This window comes from Leiobunum rupestre, chromosome 5, assembly GCF_980474605.1.
Source record: "Leiobunum rupestre chromosome 5, qqLeiRupe1.1.hap1, whole genome shotgun sequence".
In the NCBI taxonomy this organism is placed as follows: domain Eukaryota; kingdom Metazoa; phylum Arthropoda; class Arachnida; order Opiliones; family Sclerosomatidae; genus Leiobunum; species Leiobunum rupestre.
The window spans coordinates 62,481,753-62,499,484 of record NC_143388.1 but is presented as its reverse complement, the minus strand read 5'-3'; the positions used below and the strand labels follow the sequence as shown (position 1 = coordinate 62,499,484).

At 34.2% G+C, this 17,732-nt stretch overlaps 1 protein-coding gene across 1 annotated transcript; it reads right to left on the bottom strand.

Annotated features, from left to right (window-relative positions):
- Window positions 1-1,140: 1,140 nt before the first annotated feature.
- On the bottom strand, window positions 1,141-11,192 carry thoc6 (THO complex subunit 6). Its single transcript, XM_090174724.1, has 12 exons — window positions 11,061-11,192; window positions 10,075-10,151; window positions 9,943-9,994; window positions 7,882-7,974; window positions 7,767-7,815; window positions 6,833-6,910; window positions 6,449-6,551; window positions 5,584-5,636; window positions 4,945-5,013; window positions 4,591-4,701; window positions 3,052-3,177; window positions 1,141-1,313 (listed from the first exon to the last, which is right to left on the bottom strand). Exons 1-12 carry the CDS (start codon window positions 11,174-11,176, stop codon window positions 1,230-1,232), a joined length of 1,011 nt encoding a protein of 336 aa, XP_090030850.1. The 5' UTR covers window positions 11,177-11,192; the 3' UTR covers window positions 1,141-1,229.
- Window positions 11,193-17,732: the final 6,540 nt, after the last annotated feature.

The window sequence follows — 17,732 nt, the reverse complement described above, 5'->3', positions numbered from 1 at the left end:
GCCATTTCGTTATTTGTTTCGTTTTACAATTAGCGTTCGCCATCATTTAAAGATAGTACTCGGGTTTTTGAGTTTCAAAATACGCGGTAGATTAAACCGAGGCTTAAGGCTGGGCAAGAGTCACTGCCTTCAAATTTTCGTTTACTTTAAAGATACATTGTGAACGAACCAATGGATGAAAACTTATGAAACTAGCTTTTAAATAAACCTGGAAACTTATTTCAAGTCATATTTATAATTCACTGATGACAAAATTCGCGAAAAGTATTAATATCGTTCCGAATTACAACCTACTTTCTAAAATCTCATTTTGCTTTCTAATACGCGCGTTGCAAACGCAAACTTTACCTAAACGAGTAATGTTCGATTATCTACATGACGCGTTAAAAATATTATTTTTGATCATTACAACGCGATAAACGATTTTTCAAGACGATTTTATATTACATTTAAGTTCATATAAACGGAAAAAATTGTCAGTGGAATATTTCATATACCATTTGGTAGGTTAATTAACGTTTAATTATCACCAACTTTACATTAATTTCAATGGGGGCGGGTAAAAACTTTTAACCAAATAACGCATGATCGCACCACGAGAGGCACTGCGTGTCATTTTCGTTTGAAACCGACAAATTGTATACTGGTCTAATTAAAGAATTATGAAATTTTTTTTATCATAAGGTGGGACTCCCGAATTTTATAAATATAGCTTTGGACTGTACTATGCGTCTTTTAAAATCCCATCATGTTGTAAGCCAGCTTTTTTTAAAATCTAATAACTGCTTTTTGGATATTTTAATTCTGCACATTCCTTTTAATTAAAATTTACGTCAATAATAGAAGAGGTTTAAAGGCCACAATTATTTGAAAATATGAGCCTTAATTTTAGATAGCTCCTCCCTATATGTACTTAGTGGTAACATATTCGACCAATTATAATATGGCATTTTTCAACCCATAAATTTTTTAATGATTCCGAGTCATTTTAACCTGTCTATTATTCATTAATATACATTAAATATTTTATGAAAAAATACCCCGTATTTTTTACTTTTCCAGCTAAATGACTTACTCTTTCTACTTAACATCTACAAGAATCATACACAAGAAAATTTAAAATTTATTTACAAGTCATTAAGAGTATGTCAGTATCGTTAATTTTAATTCTCCAACAAAGTCAATTTTTAATTCGTGATTTTTTCATGGAAAAATAATGATAATTAAATTCAGACACACGTTAATGAAAAATCTCGGTACATGAAGTTAGTGCATACATCAATTTTATTGCAAGTTCCACTGATACTTAAAAGCTGGAAAGAAAAAGAAAATACATTAAATGTAAAATTAAAATCAATTTTTAAGAACTCGTAAAACCAAGAAATCATAATAGGTACTAGCAAAAGTATTTGGCTGCCAAGTATTTAAAATATCTATATAAGACAGTAGCGGAGTCAGGATTTTGGTTCGGGGGGCACACCATTTAAAAAAATGTAAAAATAAAAATATTTGTGCAAACAACCATACAATACACTACGCCCAATGGCAGATACATAAAGGGGGCGCCCCCCCCTTCCTCCTTGACGCTTAAGCTTTGCATGTGACTAGATGATTCGTTATTACACCCATAGGTCAAGATGTCTTTTAGCGCCCCCCCCCTTGAGTTTTTTCTGTATCCGCCACTGACTACACCACACCACTGATATAAGATAAATACTCATCTAGGCTATAAACATGAAACCCAAATATTTTCTGCCAAACAAAAACATACACTTCATCATGGGCTCAAATGTGTTTTACTGCAACTGACAATAGAAAAAGTTAAAATACACAGGAAGATATATATATTAACAATTTATTAACCATATTTTCTTGATCTATTAGTTTTAAAAGGTCACACTACGTTTTCTTCCCTAAATGATTCAAGTATTAGCATAGGAAGATTTCTCACCGAGATACATATTGTATACTTATACAAGGAAAAATTATTACTCCAATTTAAGGATATGGGAATTCCGAGATTCTAAACCACTTTCTTGCATATTTCGTAGCATTAGTTCCGTTTGCTTTCAATTTCTCATGCCACTCTTTGGTACTGACCATCACCATCTACTTTTACATTTTGTTATTAAAAAGCAGAAAAACATACACTACAAAGTATACGAGGATGGTACAAAAGGTTAATTAAGGCTATACTTCCATATTATTAGGTACCTGAATGCATTATTGTACTAACAAATTACAAGTGTTAACTTGTATTTATAAATTAATTAGATTAATGTTATTTATTTTATTGATTTTTAATCAATTAACGGCATTAGCTTCTCAGAGGTTGCGCCTATGATCTAGCGTTTACTACAGACCAATTAAAGTTATAAGAAACAATTTTTAAATAAAAATATAAGCAAACGATACCAAAATTATATTAAAATGCAAGTATCATTATTTATAAAGTGAAATTTATGAATAACAATGAGGAAAAACTAGTTGTGTCTGCTTAAGTTTCAATGGCGAACCAAAGGGGCCGCAGACTAATATGACACCCCCAAGTATTTTCAGTGGAAAAAAATTATTATAAAATTAAAATATTTAAATATTTAATCAATGGGTTCTAAATTCGTAAAATAAAGCCAAAAATAGGCTTAAAACATTTTTGGCTCTATTGCACAAAAACAATTACTTGGAGACCTAAATTTTTGCTTACTACATTTTTTAGGCATGCTGGCACAGCCTACTAATAACATCATAATAAATTTTTCATGGTAACACGACTGACCCAGGGAACATTCAAAAACAGATTAAATGTAACAATATCTCAGTAATTATAGTTGTATCAAAAAATTTACATCCCATGGAATGGAAGCTGTAGCTCTTTCTACTAGTGTAACCTCTGTTTGCCTCTTATCCCCGAAAGGATGGTTATTTCTAGTTTATTTTATCTGCCAGAAATTGCCACATCAATCAGAGAGCCAAGGCCAATACAGTTCCACTTCTCATTCCTGGCAGGTATATTCTTTGGTTGTATTACATATGATAATATACAAAAATTACTTTAGGTTGGGTTTTCTCCGAAATGGCAATGCTGTAAACACTCGTTGCAGAAGAGGCCACTTCCGCTTTGATTTCACCACAATAACTCCAGTGGAAAACAGCGGGAGATGAACCTCCAGATATCACCTATAATAGAATAATTAAAAAATTATAAACATTTAAACATAGCTTATTAGAAAAACGAAGAAATTTATAAAGCTCTTACTAAATGGCTTATTGGGTGCAGTCTTCTAGCTTGGAGGAATAAAACAAGTATGCAGGAGTTGCGGATAGCCAGACGACGTGAAAACAATGCTATAAAATGAGAATAATTGCAAAATTCCATATGCAGTTGGCGCTAGTCGCGTTTGAACCCCTCCGTCTCGCGCGAGTTCACGGTCACTGACGAAATCGATTTCGCAGCTTTCCGCAACTCCTGTATACTTGTTTTATTCCTCCAAGCTTCTAGTGTCATATGCATGGGATACGGAAAAATTGCACCCAAGACACTACCCCCGCCCAAAATCCCCCCAACATTTTTAATGAACAAATTCTATTTCTAACTATATTGAATATAATATATCACACATTTTCAAATTCAGTTAGGCAGAACCCTACCATAACTGAAAAAATATTCAATGTAATGTTAGGTAACATTGATTTAAACAAATACTGTTTATTATGTACAAGATATTTAAAGCGACTGAAATGAGAGGTATAAGAAGGACGGACTGCTGTACAATTTAGCGCTGGCTGAATATATAAGATGAAATAGTTTGAATATAAGAAAAATCGCATCCGCGGTTTATCTTGATTACACAGTTGATGCATGGCAAAGGGTTATTTCTCGATGGTTGATGCTCACTCAAAACACTAACATATGACTAGGCCTAAAGTGGTGCCTTGGGTTAATATTAGCCTAGCTGACACGTTTTTATTTTTATTTTTAATAAAATCCGTTTTTTTGGTTTAAATCAGGTTTTTTTAAACACTGCTTTATTTTACTTTTAAACTATTTTTCGCTTTTGTTTAACTGTGCCTACATATTACCAATCAACTAAAAATTAATATGACCAGAACTAAGTTTTAGTTTTGGTTTAGTTTTTTACAAAGTTTCAGTTTAGTAAAATTTTTGATTTTGTATAAATGCAGGGTGACCAGGAAAATGCCTCAAAAATTTATAGAAAAATAGGAAATTTCCAAACGAATTAAAGGAAAATATAGGAGAAACCATATGCAAAAATAAGGATTCTTTTTGAAAATCAGTAGCTAAATGAAAGTGAAGTATAGGATTTAGAAATGTTATAATTTCGGTAAGAAAATGTACAAACATTTTGGAATAATTTTTAGTTAAATTAATTAAATAACACATAATTTTTTTAATAAAATCACATGGTTTAAACCAGTGTGGATTAAACCAGCCAACCCTGCTAGCTGATTATTATCATGGGACTTGAGACACCCAAGGCTACCAGTCTTCCTCAGACATTTCAAACATACACCTAGTGTATACCAATAATTTCCTAGGTCTAGGAATAAAACTAGGTCCTATAATCTTACCATGTCTTCGTAGAATAGTGCAATGTTGGTGGTGTTGTCTGTTTTGAGTGGTATGGCAGGGTTTAAAGATCTCATGTGCCACAAACACAAAGTCGGTCCTCCACCACACACCTATTAAACACAAAAAGATGTAGCTGCATACCAAGAAAAGATCCACCCATTTCAAATATTACAAATGGGAGTTGGAATATGGTTTTAAATATAATACAGTCGAGACAAGATCTGGGCCATAGTACAATGATTATTGGGACACTAATTTCTTTTAACCAGAAAAAACAACTTACAGGACCCTTGAAATGAAAACTATAGGAAATTGGATTACATCATATTAAAAATTTAAGAGTAAATACCAACCAGCCAGTCATCGTTGTAATCCAAAGCAACACAGCTGATCCATTTTCCAAATCGTGGTCGATTTAGTGACTAAACAGAAGAAATTCTGATCTTTACTTTTTTAAACCACTAACCAACATCAACCAGAGCAAGGGATCAATTAAATAGTTGACAACAGTGGACGATTTCTTATGGTTTTTAGAAATAATTGCAGTATTCAAATCCAATAACCCAGTATTATAATACTGGGTTATTGGATTTGAATACTGCAATTATTTCTAAAAATATATATATTTTATCCAGCCACATATAGGGTTGTGTCAACTGGTTAGATCACACTAAATAACCAACACAGTTGCGAAATTTAAAAAAAGGCAAAAATTAAAAGTATAAATATAAGCCTTATAATAAAATTTTAATGAAAGAAACATGTATATTTAAAAAAAAATTATTTGAAACTATGGTGACCTTTGCTAGCTGCGGCTCTCTGTTAATTTAAAGCTCAAAGTACATATTAAACTATATGTATATATAGTTTGGTTAAAATAAAATAAAAATACATTTAACTAATTATTTTAACAGGGTACAAGAGTTTTCTGTCAAATATCTCCCAGTTTCTCTGATTTTTTCCTAATATCTAATATACACTAGAAATCTTACCTCCTCCTTGTGTGGGTGAATGGTGTGAACTGATTTACCTTTCTTTCTTGTATCTGAAATTATAATATAACATGCTTGGTTTTAATAAAATAATCAGGAAACTATAAATGTATACACTTGGAATATCTAATGATGATTATGGTGATTCTCATAGAAATGGGAATGGTTTACAATGGAAATTTCATTTTGCCACATACTAACCTAGACTCTGTTCCTAGTTGACACTTAGCCTTCTCGCACAATGGATGTGAGGTCGAAGTTCACAGCTAGGCTTAGTAACCCGCTTTCCCCTCTCAATAGAACTGAAGCCTTCTTGTAAATAGAAGTTCCTTTGCTCTTTTTTTAAGCATCTAAATAAGTGATTTTAGGTGGAACTAGACCTATTTCCTGAAGAACATGAAAATTATCGAAGATCTTCAGTGTGAAAACTAAATGGGGTTTCTTAAATCCATTTTCTGGTAGGTCTATTTACAGAGTGAATGTCCTTCCTAAACTTGGGTAGTTTAAGGTTTTATTTATATTTGGGCGGGTTTGCTTGTTAATTGGGACATTTAGGGCAGTTTGTGACATTTGGGTGTTTCCTAGTGTGCGATTTTAGGGTTTACTATTTTTTGACCTTTGGTTAATATAAAGGTTTAGTAGACTGAATAAGAAGGAAGGGCTACACAATAACACTTAGGCCTCAGGATATCTAGCACACTCAGTCTTAGAAACTCATCCTGCCAACTGCGACAGGACTGAAAACCCAGGTTGTAGGTATTAATTTATTATTTGCTACTTATAAGGTTTGGACGAAATACCCCTTTCCAAAATTGCATTTTACAATAAACATCTTTGAAATGCCTACTTACACCACTGAACTTACCCCAAATTCTGACACTTCCATCTTCACTTCCAGAAACACATTCTTGCCCAGAAGATGAGAGACATATACTGTGAATGTAATCTTCATGGCCTTCGTACGTGGACTATGAAAATAAGAAGTAAAAACCAAACACCATTGTCTGTTAAACAAATTTAACTATGATGATCACTGTCATAGATAACAAAATCACTTAAGCACAATCTAGTTTTAAATTATATGAAACGAGAAAACAAGTGTATTATTCAGCACTCCAATTCATCTGTTTTCTAATTTACAGTTATAGTTGAGTTACATATTTATGACCAAAATAAAGCTAAACTTCAATCTTTGGAAAGGAGCAAGCAGGATAAAAATGTGATAAAAGAGGATAAAACACCTACATACCAAGATGGATCCACTTTCAATATCAAAGGAGTAGACTTTATTGTCTCCACAGCCAGCGTAGAGCACCTCTTTCGCCTCCTAGAAACAATTTATAGGATAAAGAAAGTTGTTTTTAGTTGAGCATTGAACTAAGCTTCAAAAAATATTCTAGCATAATTAATTAATTTAATTGTAATACAAGCTTACAGGATAAAACTTTTGTTGACGATAAAAAAGTAGGATTAAGTATATTGCAAAACTAAAGGTCCACATAATAAATTTGGAAAATTTGTGCTGAATTTCAGGTAGCTCTTCCTCTTCAATCATGTAATTCAGACAACCCTTACCGCTTCCCAAAACATGCTATTCAGTAACACCCTCAAAAATCAAATGATTCTGTGGCCCTGCGCTTCTAAATCAAAAAGTCTGCTAAAATGTGTTATGGATTCTATTTGATGAAAGTAAAAAGGCAAAAAATTTGTGGTGGATCACTTAATTTTACATTTCTGCCAGGAAATTTATCAAACAAGGGTAACTGGCACTAATAATATTCATAACCAGATGTATTTTTGATTTAGAATATAGCCCCTTTAAACCACAGAAAGACCCGAGTTATAAGTGGACTTTGGTGCCATTGAGTATAGCAGAGATGATAAATATCATGATATTTTGGATATTTGATTAATATTGTTTAATAATTTCAAAAAGTGGTTAACAAATTATCACATTGCTCTAGTCTTTGGTTGGTTGGAAGCTTCAATCTCAAGAATGTGGGGTGACCCGAAAATTCCTCTAAAGGGGGTAAAATTGTTATTTTCTTCGCGTACTTACAAAATTACTGTAATTACACGTGTTTCCTTCCACATTTAATCATAAAGGGAATTATAAAAAATATCAGATATTTTCACGAATATATTAATGTTTTTTTTATCCAATATACACACTGAAAACTTACCTTTGATCCGACTGCTAAGCAATTCACTTCTGGCTTTGTCAAACTGTCCCTAGAAAATTTATTGCAAAACTTGTGATAGTTACCAGAAGTCAATAATTGACAATAAGTTGCTTACCCTTGAGATATTTTGAGGGAAGAAGTCAAGGGCTTCGCCTCTTTTTTCTTCAAATCTTTCCAACTCCAAATATTAATCTCTCCAATACTTCCCCTGAAAAAACCACAACAATTTAACATCATATTATTAATAAAATTTCAGTGAGAGCTTGAATATAAATAAATTGCTGAACACTTTACAGGAAGGAAATCCCAAAATCTTCTTGAAAATCATTTCTTAAATCACAAAACCACAATGAAAATGAAATCCCCAATAAAATCATAACATTCTAAAATTCAGTTTTTGATCTCGTGAAGTGATTCCAACCCCGGTTCATTCCTATGAAAGAAGCCAAGGGGTTGAAATAGTGTGTTTTTAAGTTTTAACCAGGTAACACTGCAAAAATTGCCACAAAAAACCGCCCAATTGGGTGGGTTTCTTCACCTTCAATATTTTCTTCAATATTTGTCGAAAATGGGCAAAAAATGAGAGATGCCGTTACAAAATGTACTACATAAAAGGTACAATATATAAAAGCTCTAATAAACCTCATTTCGGGACCAAGGGTAAAAATTGGGGCTTTGGGTGGGGTATATATAAAAGGTACAATATATATATATAAGATAATAGTGTTGAAAAGGCCTCTATTATAGGACAATTAGCGTCCTATATGAGAGGCCAATAGCTAATGTTACGTTGGAATGGCCTCTGTTAGAGGACAACTAGCGTCCTGTATGAGAGGCCAATAGCTAGATGTTACGTTGGAATGGCCTCTGTTATAGGACAACTAGCGTCCTGTATGAGAGGCCAATAGCAAGATGTTACGTTGGAATGGCCTCTGTCATAGGACTGAGAGCGTCCTATGTGAGAGGCCATTACAAAATGTACTATATAAAAGGTACAATATATATAAGGTCTAATAAACCTCCTTTCGGGATCAAGGGTAAAAATTGGGGCTTTGAGTGGGGTATATATAAAAGGTACAATATATATAAGGTAATAGTGTTGGAAAGGCCTTTATTATAGGACAATTAGCATCCTATATGGGAGGCCAATAGCTAGATGTTACGTTGGAATGGCCTCTGTTATAGGACAACTAGCGTCCTGTATGAGAGGCCAATAGCAAGATGTTACGTTGGAATGGCCTCTGTCATAGGACTGAGAGCGTCCTATGTGAGAGGCCATTACAAAATGTACTATATAACCACGGTACGGTAAGGTTAGGTTAGGTTGGGTTAGGTTAGGTTAGCCGGGCGCGCCGCAGGCACGTAGGCACAGTTTTCATGTAGGCAACTATTTCATGTAAAACCACGGAGGTTTACGCTCCTAGAACAGAGGCCTTTACAATGAGAAAAGACTCCATTCGCAGTATTCGTGGTTATAGGTGGTGCTAGGGGCTTAGCACCATTTATTTGGACTAGTAGCTCTTAGGAATATGGACTAGTAGTCCTTAGGACCTTTTTTATGGACTGGCAGACTTGTGCATCATCGATATATCTTTCGTCATTTCGATTACACGGTGTACATGTGGTCAGTTAGTATATGATTTCGGGAATTGGCTTAGGTCTATTTTACAGTATAACGCGTTTTATTAATTGCCTTTTTGAATTTATATTGCTCGACTGAAGTTAAATGTGCATTCATTTGGTAAATATTGTACTTTTCTTTATAAAATTTTGCTCAAAAAATTCTTACATGGCTAAATAGCTTTCCCGCACCGAGGCTTAGCCTCAAGGCGGTAAGGCCTATTTTTCCATTTTCATTGACGGCTTTTAAAATTGATTATGCGCCTGAAAATACCGCTACATTTCATGGGCAGAAAAGCATGTAAATAAGGCTGTCTGCCCAAGAAATGTAGTGGTTGTGGCGCGCGCCAAAATTGCATTTCAAATTTGGTCAATTTTGTTTTGGGTAGTCGTTTAAAAAGGTGCCTGGCAGCACTGTACTAAAACCGCCACTTTGGCGGTTTTGCAGTGCTGCCAGGCACCTTTTTTTACACACTACTTCAACCCCATGGCCTCTATCGTAGGAAAGATCCTCCAACCCCTCATAAAAAAATGACTCAAACACAGTATTACTCACGTTAGTAACAAATTATCTGTTGTTGCAATAGTATACGTGCAAGATTTATGTGCTGTAAATATTTATAAAATTATTTATTATTAATTTTAATTAGACTTTATTGGTCAAGTATTTACTATAAAGATATTTTACCTTCGAACTGGTATATTGGAAAGCTGTGTTGTTTCTGAAGCACAAACGTTTCATCGTTGATAAGAAATGGCGAAAGACTGAAATATATTTTAAGTTTTTTTAAACAATTTCATGTAAATTAAGTAACTTAACCAGTTCCACCAGCCTCATAAGAAAAATAAATGTTCTTTGACGGAAGTATGATGAGATAAACTAGTCTGAAGTACAGCACCATTTTGCCAATAGAACATATTATCAAACACAGCTATGACGCTGATAGAAGCCTTTAATAAAAATTTGTTTCTTCTCCATCCCTACAATGTACTCAGCTTCAGATTAACAAAAGATATTGAAATTGGGCCTAAAAACTTACCATGATAGGACGAAAAAACTCTTTTGGATTTTTAGTAAAAACTATCCAAAAAAATGCCAACTCTGTGTTTCGCCAATTATCAGATTATGTATCATCAAGTACGTTCAACAAGTGTAAGATTTCAATTTTGTCAAAAATTTCTATTCTACTTCAGTAAATATTAATGGATATCTTAGACTACACTACATGTTCAGATTGAGACATAAAAAAGCTAGATAAATACAAAATGGGTATTTGGACTACTCTATAGAAAAAGGACGAGGGTTAAGCAATTTTTACAAACATTTCAAACTATTCCTATTTGTTAATTAACTTTAAAGTATCATTTAACCAAATAAAATAATTATAGTTTGAAATATCAATTTTTTTAAACCACCCACTCTGTTTCAAAATATATAAATACGATATGTACCATAAATATTTGATGAATAGGAATTTCCTATAAAAATCAATAATATTTGCATTTAAGGAAAAATGTAATTACTAATCCAATTTTTCGTGGCGTTTACGTCTAAACAAAATAATTGGCGTCGTGAAGCCTATGTTACTACAAAAGAATAAAATTCGAAGTAACTTGTCTCAAATTTAACCGTACGCTGCCACTAAATCAACGAAAACAAAACTCAAAACTTACTTAAAAAGCATTATTTTCCCATAATTATTTGCAGCTGCAAGTAATTTCCCACACGGAGAATATGTCTGAGAGTAAATTGTTGTATAATATTGTTTCATATTTTCTAAATTTGCCATGATTGCTTGAAGTTAATTTACTATGCGGTTCGATATGCAGAACTTTCCGCTCTCAGAGAAAGTGACTAACCAGATTGAAACTAAAAGTTTGAAAAAGGAAAAATTAACCGTTCAGTGGAATACCCGACGAAACAGAATTAAGCTGTCACAGTGGTCGTAGCTACGGCGAAAAACATTAGAAATTTTCATTAAACTCTAAAAAAATAAAGATTTTTTTTCTAATCCACTAAGGAAAAGTGATTGAAATGAATATTATTTTAATATGATAAGTCTAATGATCAATTAATTTGGGTGGGACCGTGGGGGTGTTTATAGTAATAGTAGGCCGAATATTACGCTTTACTAAATTTAAAGATAGATACTATATATAATTAAGTGGTCTGAAATTATATCGAGGGGTCCTTGCAACCTTTTTAGGGAAATTCTCGTCGTAATGATTGACGGAAATATTCCTAGCCCTTGCTCAAAGATATTAATTCACCAAGGCGGGGGAACATGGTGACACAATGCAAGTCGTGGCCTTATCGTGGGGTGAATTAAATCCGAGAGAGGGGGTTACATACAGGGAAAAAAAAAGAAAAATTGGGGGGAGATTCGAATTCAGAATGGAAACCCTTTGTCGTTAATCAATCACAAAATCTTTATTTAACACTCAATTTTATAAAAAAAAAAACACTAAAATACAAAAATGAACAAAATTCGGGGGGGACTGAGGGGATAGTTTTACTTGACAATAATGATGGTTAGGCCATCTCCATTATGGTTCTTTTAGCTTTTTTAACATAAGAGGGGGAATTAAAACACGAAAATATACACTCTTTGAATATATAATCTCTTACGGTTATCCATGAGATCGGTGCCAACACTCGTAAATTCTGGCATTAGAAGCGGGGACAAAAACAAATACACACTAAACAATAAACACTGCAATTAAACGTTCTACAATTAAACTCTGAAATAAAGCAACTAACTCAAATAATATTAGCGAGGGTAATACGAACCAAAAATTACGATAATCCTAACGATATTAATATACATGTACGAAACGGAATGAACTCTCAGCCTCGTGGAGACCTGTTTATAACATCTTTCTCGGACAATAACGGGGTTTATCCCTTGTTTATTTATTTAAATTACCAATATGTAAAACTTCAAAATCAATTAATTCAATATTTTATCGCGGTGTAAAAATGTATAATGAAATGTATAAAACGATAAAAGATGTAAAACATTACTCCTCTGTTAAACGAATTTTTAAAAAACAGGCTTTTGAAGACTTTTTCAAATAATGTTTAAAAGTGCTTTATGTCTAAAACGATAATTTGTGTTATTCGCTCCAATCTAAAAATAATGCTTACTTTTTAATGTTGTGCCGTAATGTTACTAAATTTTTTTTTAACTTTACATTTAATTGTTAATTTTACGAGTTTTTCTTTCTCATTTGTTAGTTATTTATCATATTTACTCAAAAATGCGAGGGCTATAAGTCACATGCTGACTTAGCCCTCTTACTGCAAAATTTTTTAAGAAATTGAAAATAACAAGTTGGCAAGCCAAAAAATACCTTTTAAAACCATTTGGTATAAACCTAGTTTCGAAAACCACTATCACATTAGGAAAACAACTTGCAAAATTAAAACCAAAAATTTCCGAAGAAAATTTACGAGGTGTAATTTATGAAATTCCCTGCTCGTGTTCTAATGTATACATTGGAGAAACCAAACGTTCAATTACCGATAGAATTAAAGAACATAAAATTTGTATAAAGAACTGTGACAAATGGTATTGCGAAGAATATTTGGAAAAATTCTTAGAAGGCATATTTATTCGAAAAAAGGGTAGGCCTACTTTAAATTTAGATAGAGGCTGTTCAGAAATAACTAACTGGGGTCTACTTAATGTTTAAAATTATATTTTTATTGTATAGTATTTATTTCATTTGGTATCTGTTTTGTTTCACGTTCTTTCTTTCTTTTTTGTCACACATGAGCCTCACGCGACATGCTTTAAAATCTCGTGTTTTTTAAATTTATATTAATTTAGGCTTAAAAAAATGGATTGATAAAGGGCCACGGCTCGAAACGTCTCCGAATAATAAATTACACGTGTGATCTTCTCCAGTTTCATTGTTTTTTAATCACAGTAATCTCTTTTAATCAGTAATTTAAATTTCCATGAAAAAAGATTTGACCATTATTTCAAATAATAATTTAGAACATTGTTATTTTGTCATATATTTTTTATACTCACAATATGATTACAAAAATTTTACTTGCGTTACGTATTATTTTGTAGCCTTTGACGTTTTCAGTATAGGGACGTCACCACTGCCTTAATTAGCGAAAACGCATCAAGGACCGAAAGTCCATTTCGAGAAAATCATTGAAATTCATTTGGAAAAACCATTTAATACGTTTTTGCTTAATTAATTAATAGACCTACATTCAAAAAAATGCTATTTGCAAATTTGTTACTATCTAGTTTATACCAATTAATGTGTTATTGCACAGTAATTTTAAAATATCATGACTGATGACGCGTCTATATCTAAAAAATATTCAAGCTAGAAAGGTTTGTTGCTTTAATAATAATAATATTTCGCAAAATAAAACTCTGCAGGCAACCACAGAAGCCTATACGTGGTGGTTCGATTTCATTAAAAATTAGATAAAGATTTGAAAGCTCTACAAAAAAAGGTTTAAATAGATAAAACCAAATTTTAAAAAAAATTAAATTTAACATAAGAAATTAAGAATTTTGCGGAAGCCAAATGCCAAAAAAGAATTCCGATACTCAAGAACGAAATAGCGGAATTGAATTCTGAGCGACATTCTCCCTGATTCCAGCCCAGCACCGTAACCAGGATTTGATTTCAGAGGGAGCACACAATGGGAAACAAAAAAAAGCCATACGTTTCGAGGAGGTGGACTTGCCCCTTGGCCCACCCATCTGGCTATACCACTGCATGCTCCTCTCTATTTGAACTCTGTTTGAGCCCAAAAACCAACCTTTTTCTATTTGACTAGGCAAAAACCTAACTTTTCACCCTACCCCTCTAAGACCGAGGGGTAAGACAGTCTCATATAATCTGTACACCGAGTTCGTGCATTTAGCACTGTTAAAGGTACATATTTTCTAGAGTTCGCGAGTTCCATTTAGCACTGTCAAAGGTACGGCAGTGTACACCGAGTGTCTTACCCCTCGTCTATGACGAAGCACTTAATTACATACGTTCCTGATTTCCATACGTGACAAGTCACAACGTAACTAAAACCAAAAAAAAAAAAAATGCCATAGCACCCACTTAAAGGAAGAAACAACTGGACCATGATTATCCAAATTATAGTTCGACTATTCAAATTTGTTTAATGCTGGGAAAAGGGTGGGGCTACTACCTCTCTGCTGAGCGGCCTGACACGTAGTCACAGAGTGGATAAGAGATTGGTTATGTAAGGTTACAAGGTAGTCGTTTTGGTACGGTTTTACCTCTATAGATCACCGTAAAACGAAATAGAGGCTACTTACTCGAATTCGTATTTTAGTGTTTTTCGAAAGAGTATTTCATATTTCGTTTATACTATAAATATGAAAAATAGAATCAATATAGTTTCAAAGTTATTGGTTGTTTTCATTTTGGAAAAGCATGGGGTAAAACTGTTATTCAATTTAAATAAGCTTAATGTTTTTTTGAACTAGCCTATTGACGTGGGATCTTTCGGGGACCCCTGATCCAGGAACTCTAAGTTCACCCCTTTGCGTCTTTGCGTAATACAGCAAACCGGAAGCTGTCAAACATGCATTGAAACCGGGTAAATCGATATTGTTTCCACATATTACAATTAAAGATTTTGTAAAATTGCGATGTTTAAATCGGGCTTCGAATTCGTGAGGTTACCGGCGAGACGCGATCGGTGGAATTTCTCACGCAAAGAATTGCTATTGCGGTTCAAAGAGGGAACGCAGCATCAGTTCCCCCTGGTGCTTCACTTGCCGATTACCTGGCAACCTTGTGTTAATTTCTTTTATTTTATTTTGGTTCACCATAAACATTCTATGTAACTTAATTGTTTAAGTGCTTAAAGTGAATAAATCTATTACTAATAGTACGAAGCGCTCTTCTATCACACGTTTAAAGAAGAGTAAAAAATTCGCCATTTTGGAAAATGACGACCAAAGTTATAAAAAAGCTACATATTTACATACTGAGTAATACCATAAGTAACATAATACTGTAAGTATGACACTTCCTATTCTCCTAATGATAAATTTCTTAATGATAGTCTGTCTCGGCAATGACCATATAAATCATTAATAATAATAATAATAATATTTATTTCGCAACACAAAGTTTGCAGGCAACCACAGAGGCAAAGCCTATACAGGGTGGTTACCAAAACAGTACAAACAATTAAAATAAATAATTTAAAAACAAATACACAATATAAATTATACCAGATATAAATTAAATTATAAATAAATAAATTAAGAATTTTGAAGAAGCCAATCCGAAAAGAAGAACTCCAAGACCAAAGACCGAAAATGTTGAATTGAAAGAGAAGTGGCATTCTACCGGATGTCAGCTGGCAAAAGATTCCAAGTCCGTGCACTTCTGAAGAAGAAGGAATTTTCTAAAGCCAAGTATCTAGCAAACTTTAGATTATATGTAGGGCAGGTCTTCCTGGTGCATAATGTCATTTTGTCATCTGTATTAAAGGTCGGTGACTTGACAATTTTCAAGAGTGTGACCATATCCGAAACACTTTTACTAACGGAGAGTCGGCCAAAGGTGAAGATTTCGTAAGCGTTGGCTATAAGGAAATGACCAGGCAAATAATACCGAGCCTACTTAAGGTAGTAACTCGGGAAATTACGCTGTACGCGTTCCAGTGCTGCAATATCCTTATTGAGATAAGGATTCCAAACTGGAGACGCATAGTCCAGCACTGACAAGCACATCGAACGAAAGAATGTGGTAGATGCAGGCGTAAAACCAGTGGTTCAAAGCAATACCTCACCAGTGATCCCGATTCTTTGAAGTTTAAAAATAAGCCGCTTGTGGCAAACGGAGCCAACGCTTTTGACCAGTCAAACGACACCACGTGAATGTCAATTGGGTTACGCTCATCGAGAAAGGAAGACTTCAGAAGCTGGTGCGTGCAAGAGCGACCCTTCGAAATCCATACTGCGACTCTGCGAGGTAGGTATTAAGGAACTGTCTTCCAAGAACTTATTCAGCTTCTCGTAATCAATCGATTCCAGTAATTTTCCAACGACAGACGTGAGTGATATAGGTCGATAATTTGAAAGATCGTTGCGCTTGCCCGACCCTTTGAAGACCGGCACAACATTAGCAAGCTTCCAACCAGAAGGCAGAGAAGACATCGATAGTGATAACTTAAACATTTTCACCATCGGGTCAATTATGGCAGGAGACATCGCGCTCGTGCTCTTCTCTTTTCTCCGGAAGAGTGGAGCTCGTGCTCGTGCTCTTCTCTTTTCTCCGGAAGAGTGGAGCTCGTGCTCGTGCTCTTCTCTTTTCTCCGGAAGAGTGGAGCTCGTGCTCGTGCTCTTCTCTTTTCTCTGGAAGAGTGGAGCTCGTGCTCGTGCTCTTCTCTTTTTTCCCGAAGAGTTGTGCTCGTGCTCGCGCTCTTCTCTTTTTCCTGAAGAGTCGAGCTCGCGCCCAAAAATAGCTCTCGGACTCTTTAGAGCCCAGAGCCCGCCGATCTCTGAATCAAATATAACAGATTTATCCACCGGCAGATTCGTTTGACACCATCGGTTTTATATTGTAGCGTCACGATCAGAGGTAGCAGAAGTTGTCCGAAAAACGTGTTTTCCGGTTGTGAATCGGTAGGTTGTTAAAAACCGCCTTAAATAAAACTTTGGGGCCCTCTACAGGTCAAAACGTACATTTTAGGATTTTTCGTTCCATTGAAACCTTGATCAGCAGATCGAGATCTACCCAAAATCCAATTTTCATCAAAATTAGAGGAGAGCACATATCCATGAACATTAAATGTGCGGGGTCCTTTTTGAACGCAGCTGGGAGTACAAATTTACGAAATAAATCATAGAGAAAGAAGGAAGGGGGGAGATAGTGAAGGGGAATTTCAATGTATTTCCCCTTTTCACGAAGTGGCTCTTCGCGTCATATGGCTACCATGGTTACCGACTGAATCTGTTACAATAACGCGCATCGTTGTGCGCAACTACGTCACAGTCTGTTCGTTTGCGTTTTTGTGAAAATCCACCACGGAACTGGAGCCTTTTAGTGATATTAAATATGGCTATCTTTGACTTGGGGTTCTTTGTTTATTGAATATTAAAGGTTAATTTTACCCGGATTAATTTAATATTACGTCATTCGCTACGGCAATAATTATTATAATTAACTGTAGAGTTTGAGATTGACTTTATATTAGATTGGCTTATGACAATAAGTAACTTAAATATTAATTATTGGGGAAGATTATGGTCTCTTTTACTGGTTAAAGTATTCCCTTTTATGGGGGTAAACGGATAATAATAATAATACACCAAATAAAACAAAACAAAA

Bases quoted from the DNA above. Each gene is read 5' to 3' on its own strand.
- thoc6 (XM_090174724.1), bottom strand. From the start codon at position 11,176: ATGGCAAATTTAGAAAATATGAAACAATATTATACAACAATTTACTCT. The intron at 7,975-9,942 runs GTGAGTAATACT...TGGTTTTTTCAG, and splicing joins ACAGATAATTTGTTACTAAC to GGGAAGTATTGGAGAGATTA. The intron at 1,314-3,051 runs GTAATTTTTGTA...TTTTCTTTCCAG, and splicing joins CGGAGAAAACCCAACCTAAA to CTTTTAAGTATCAGTGGAAC.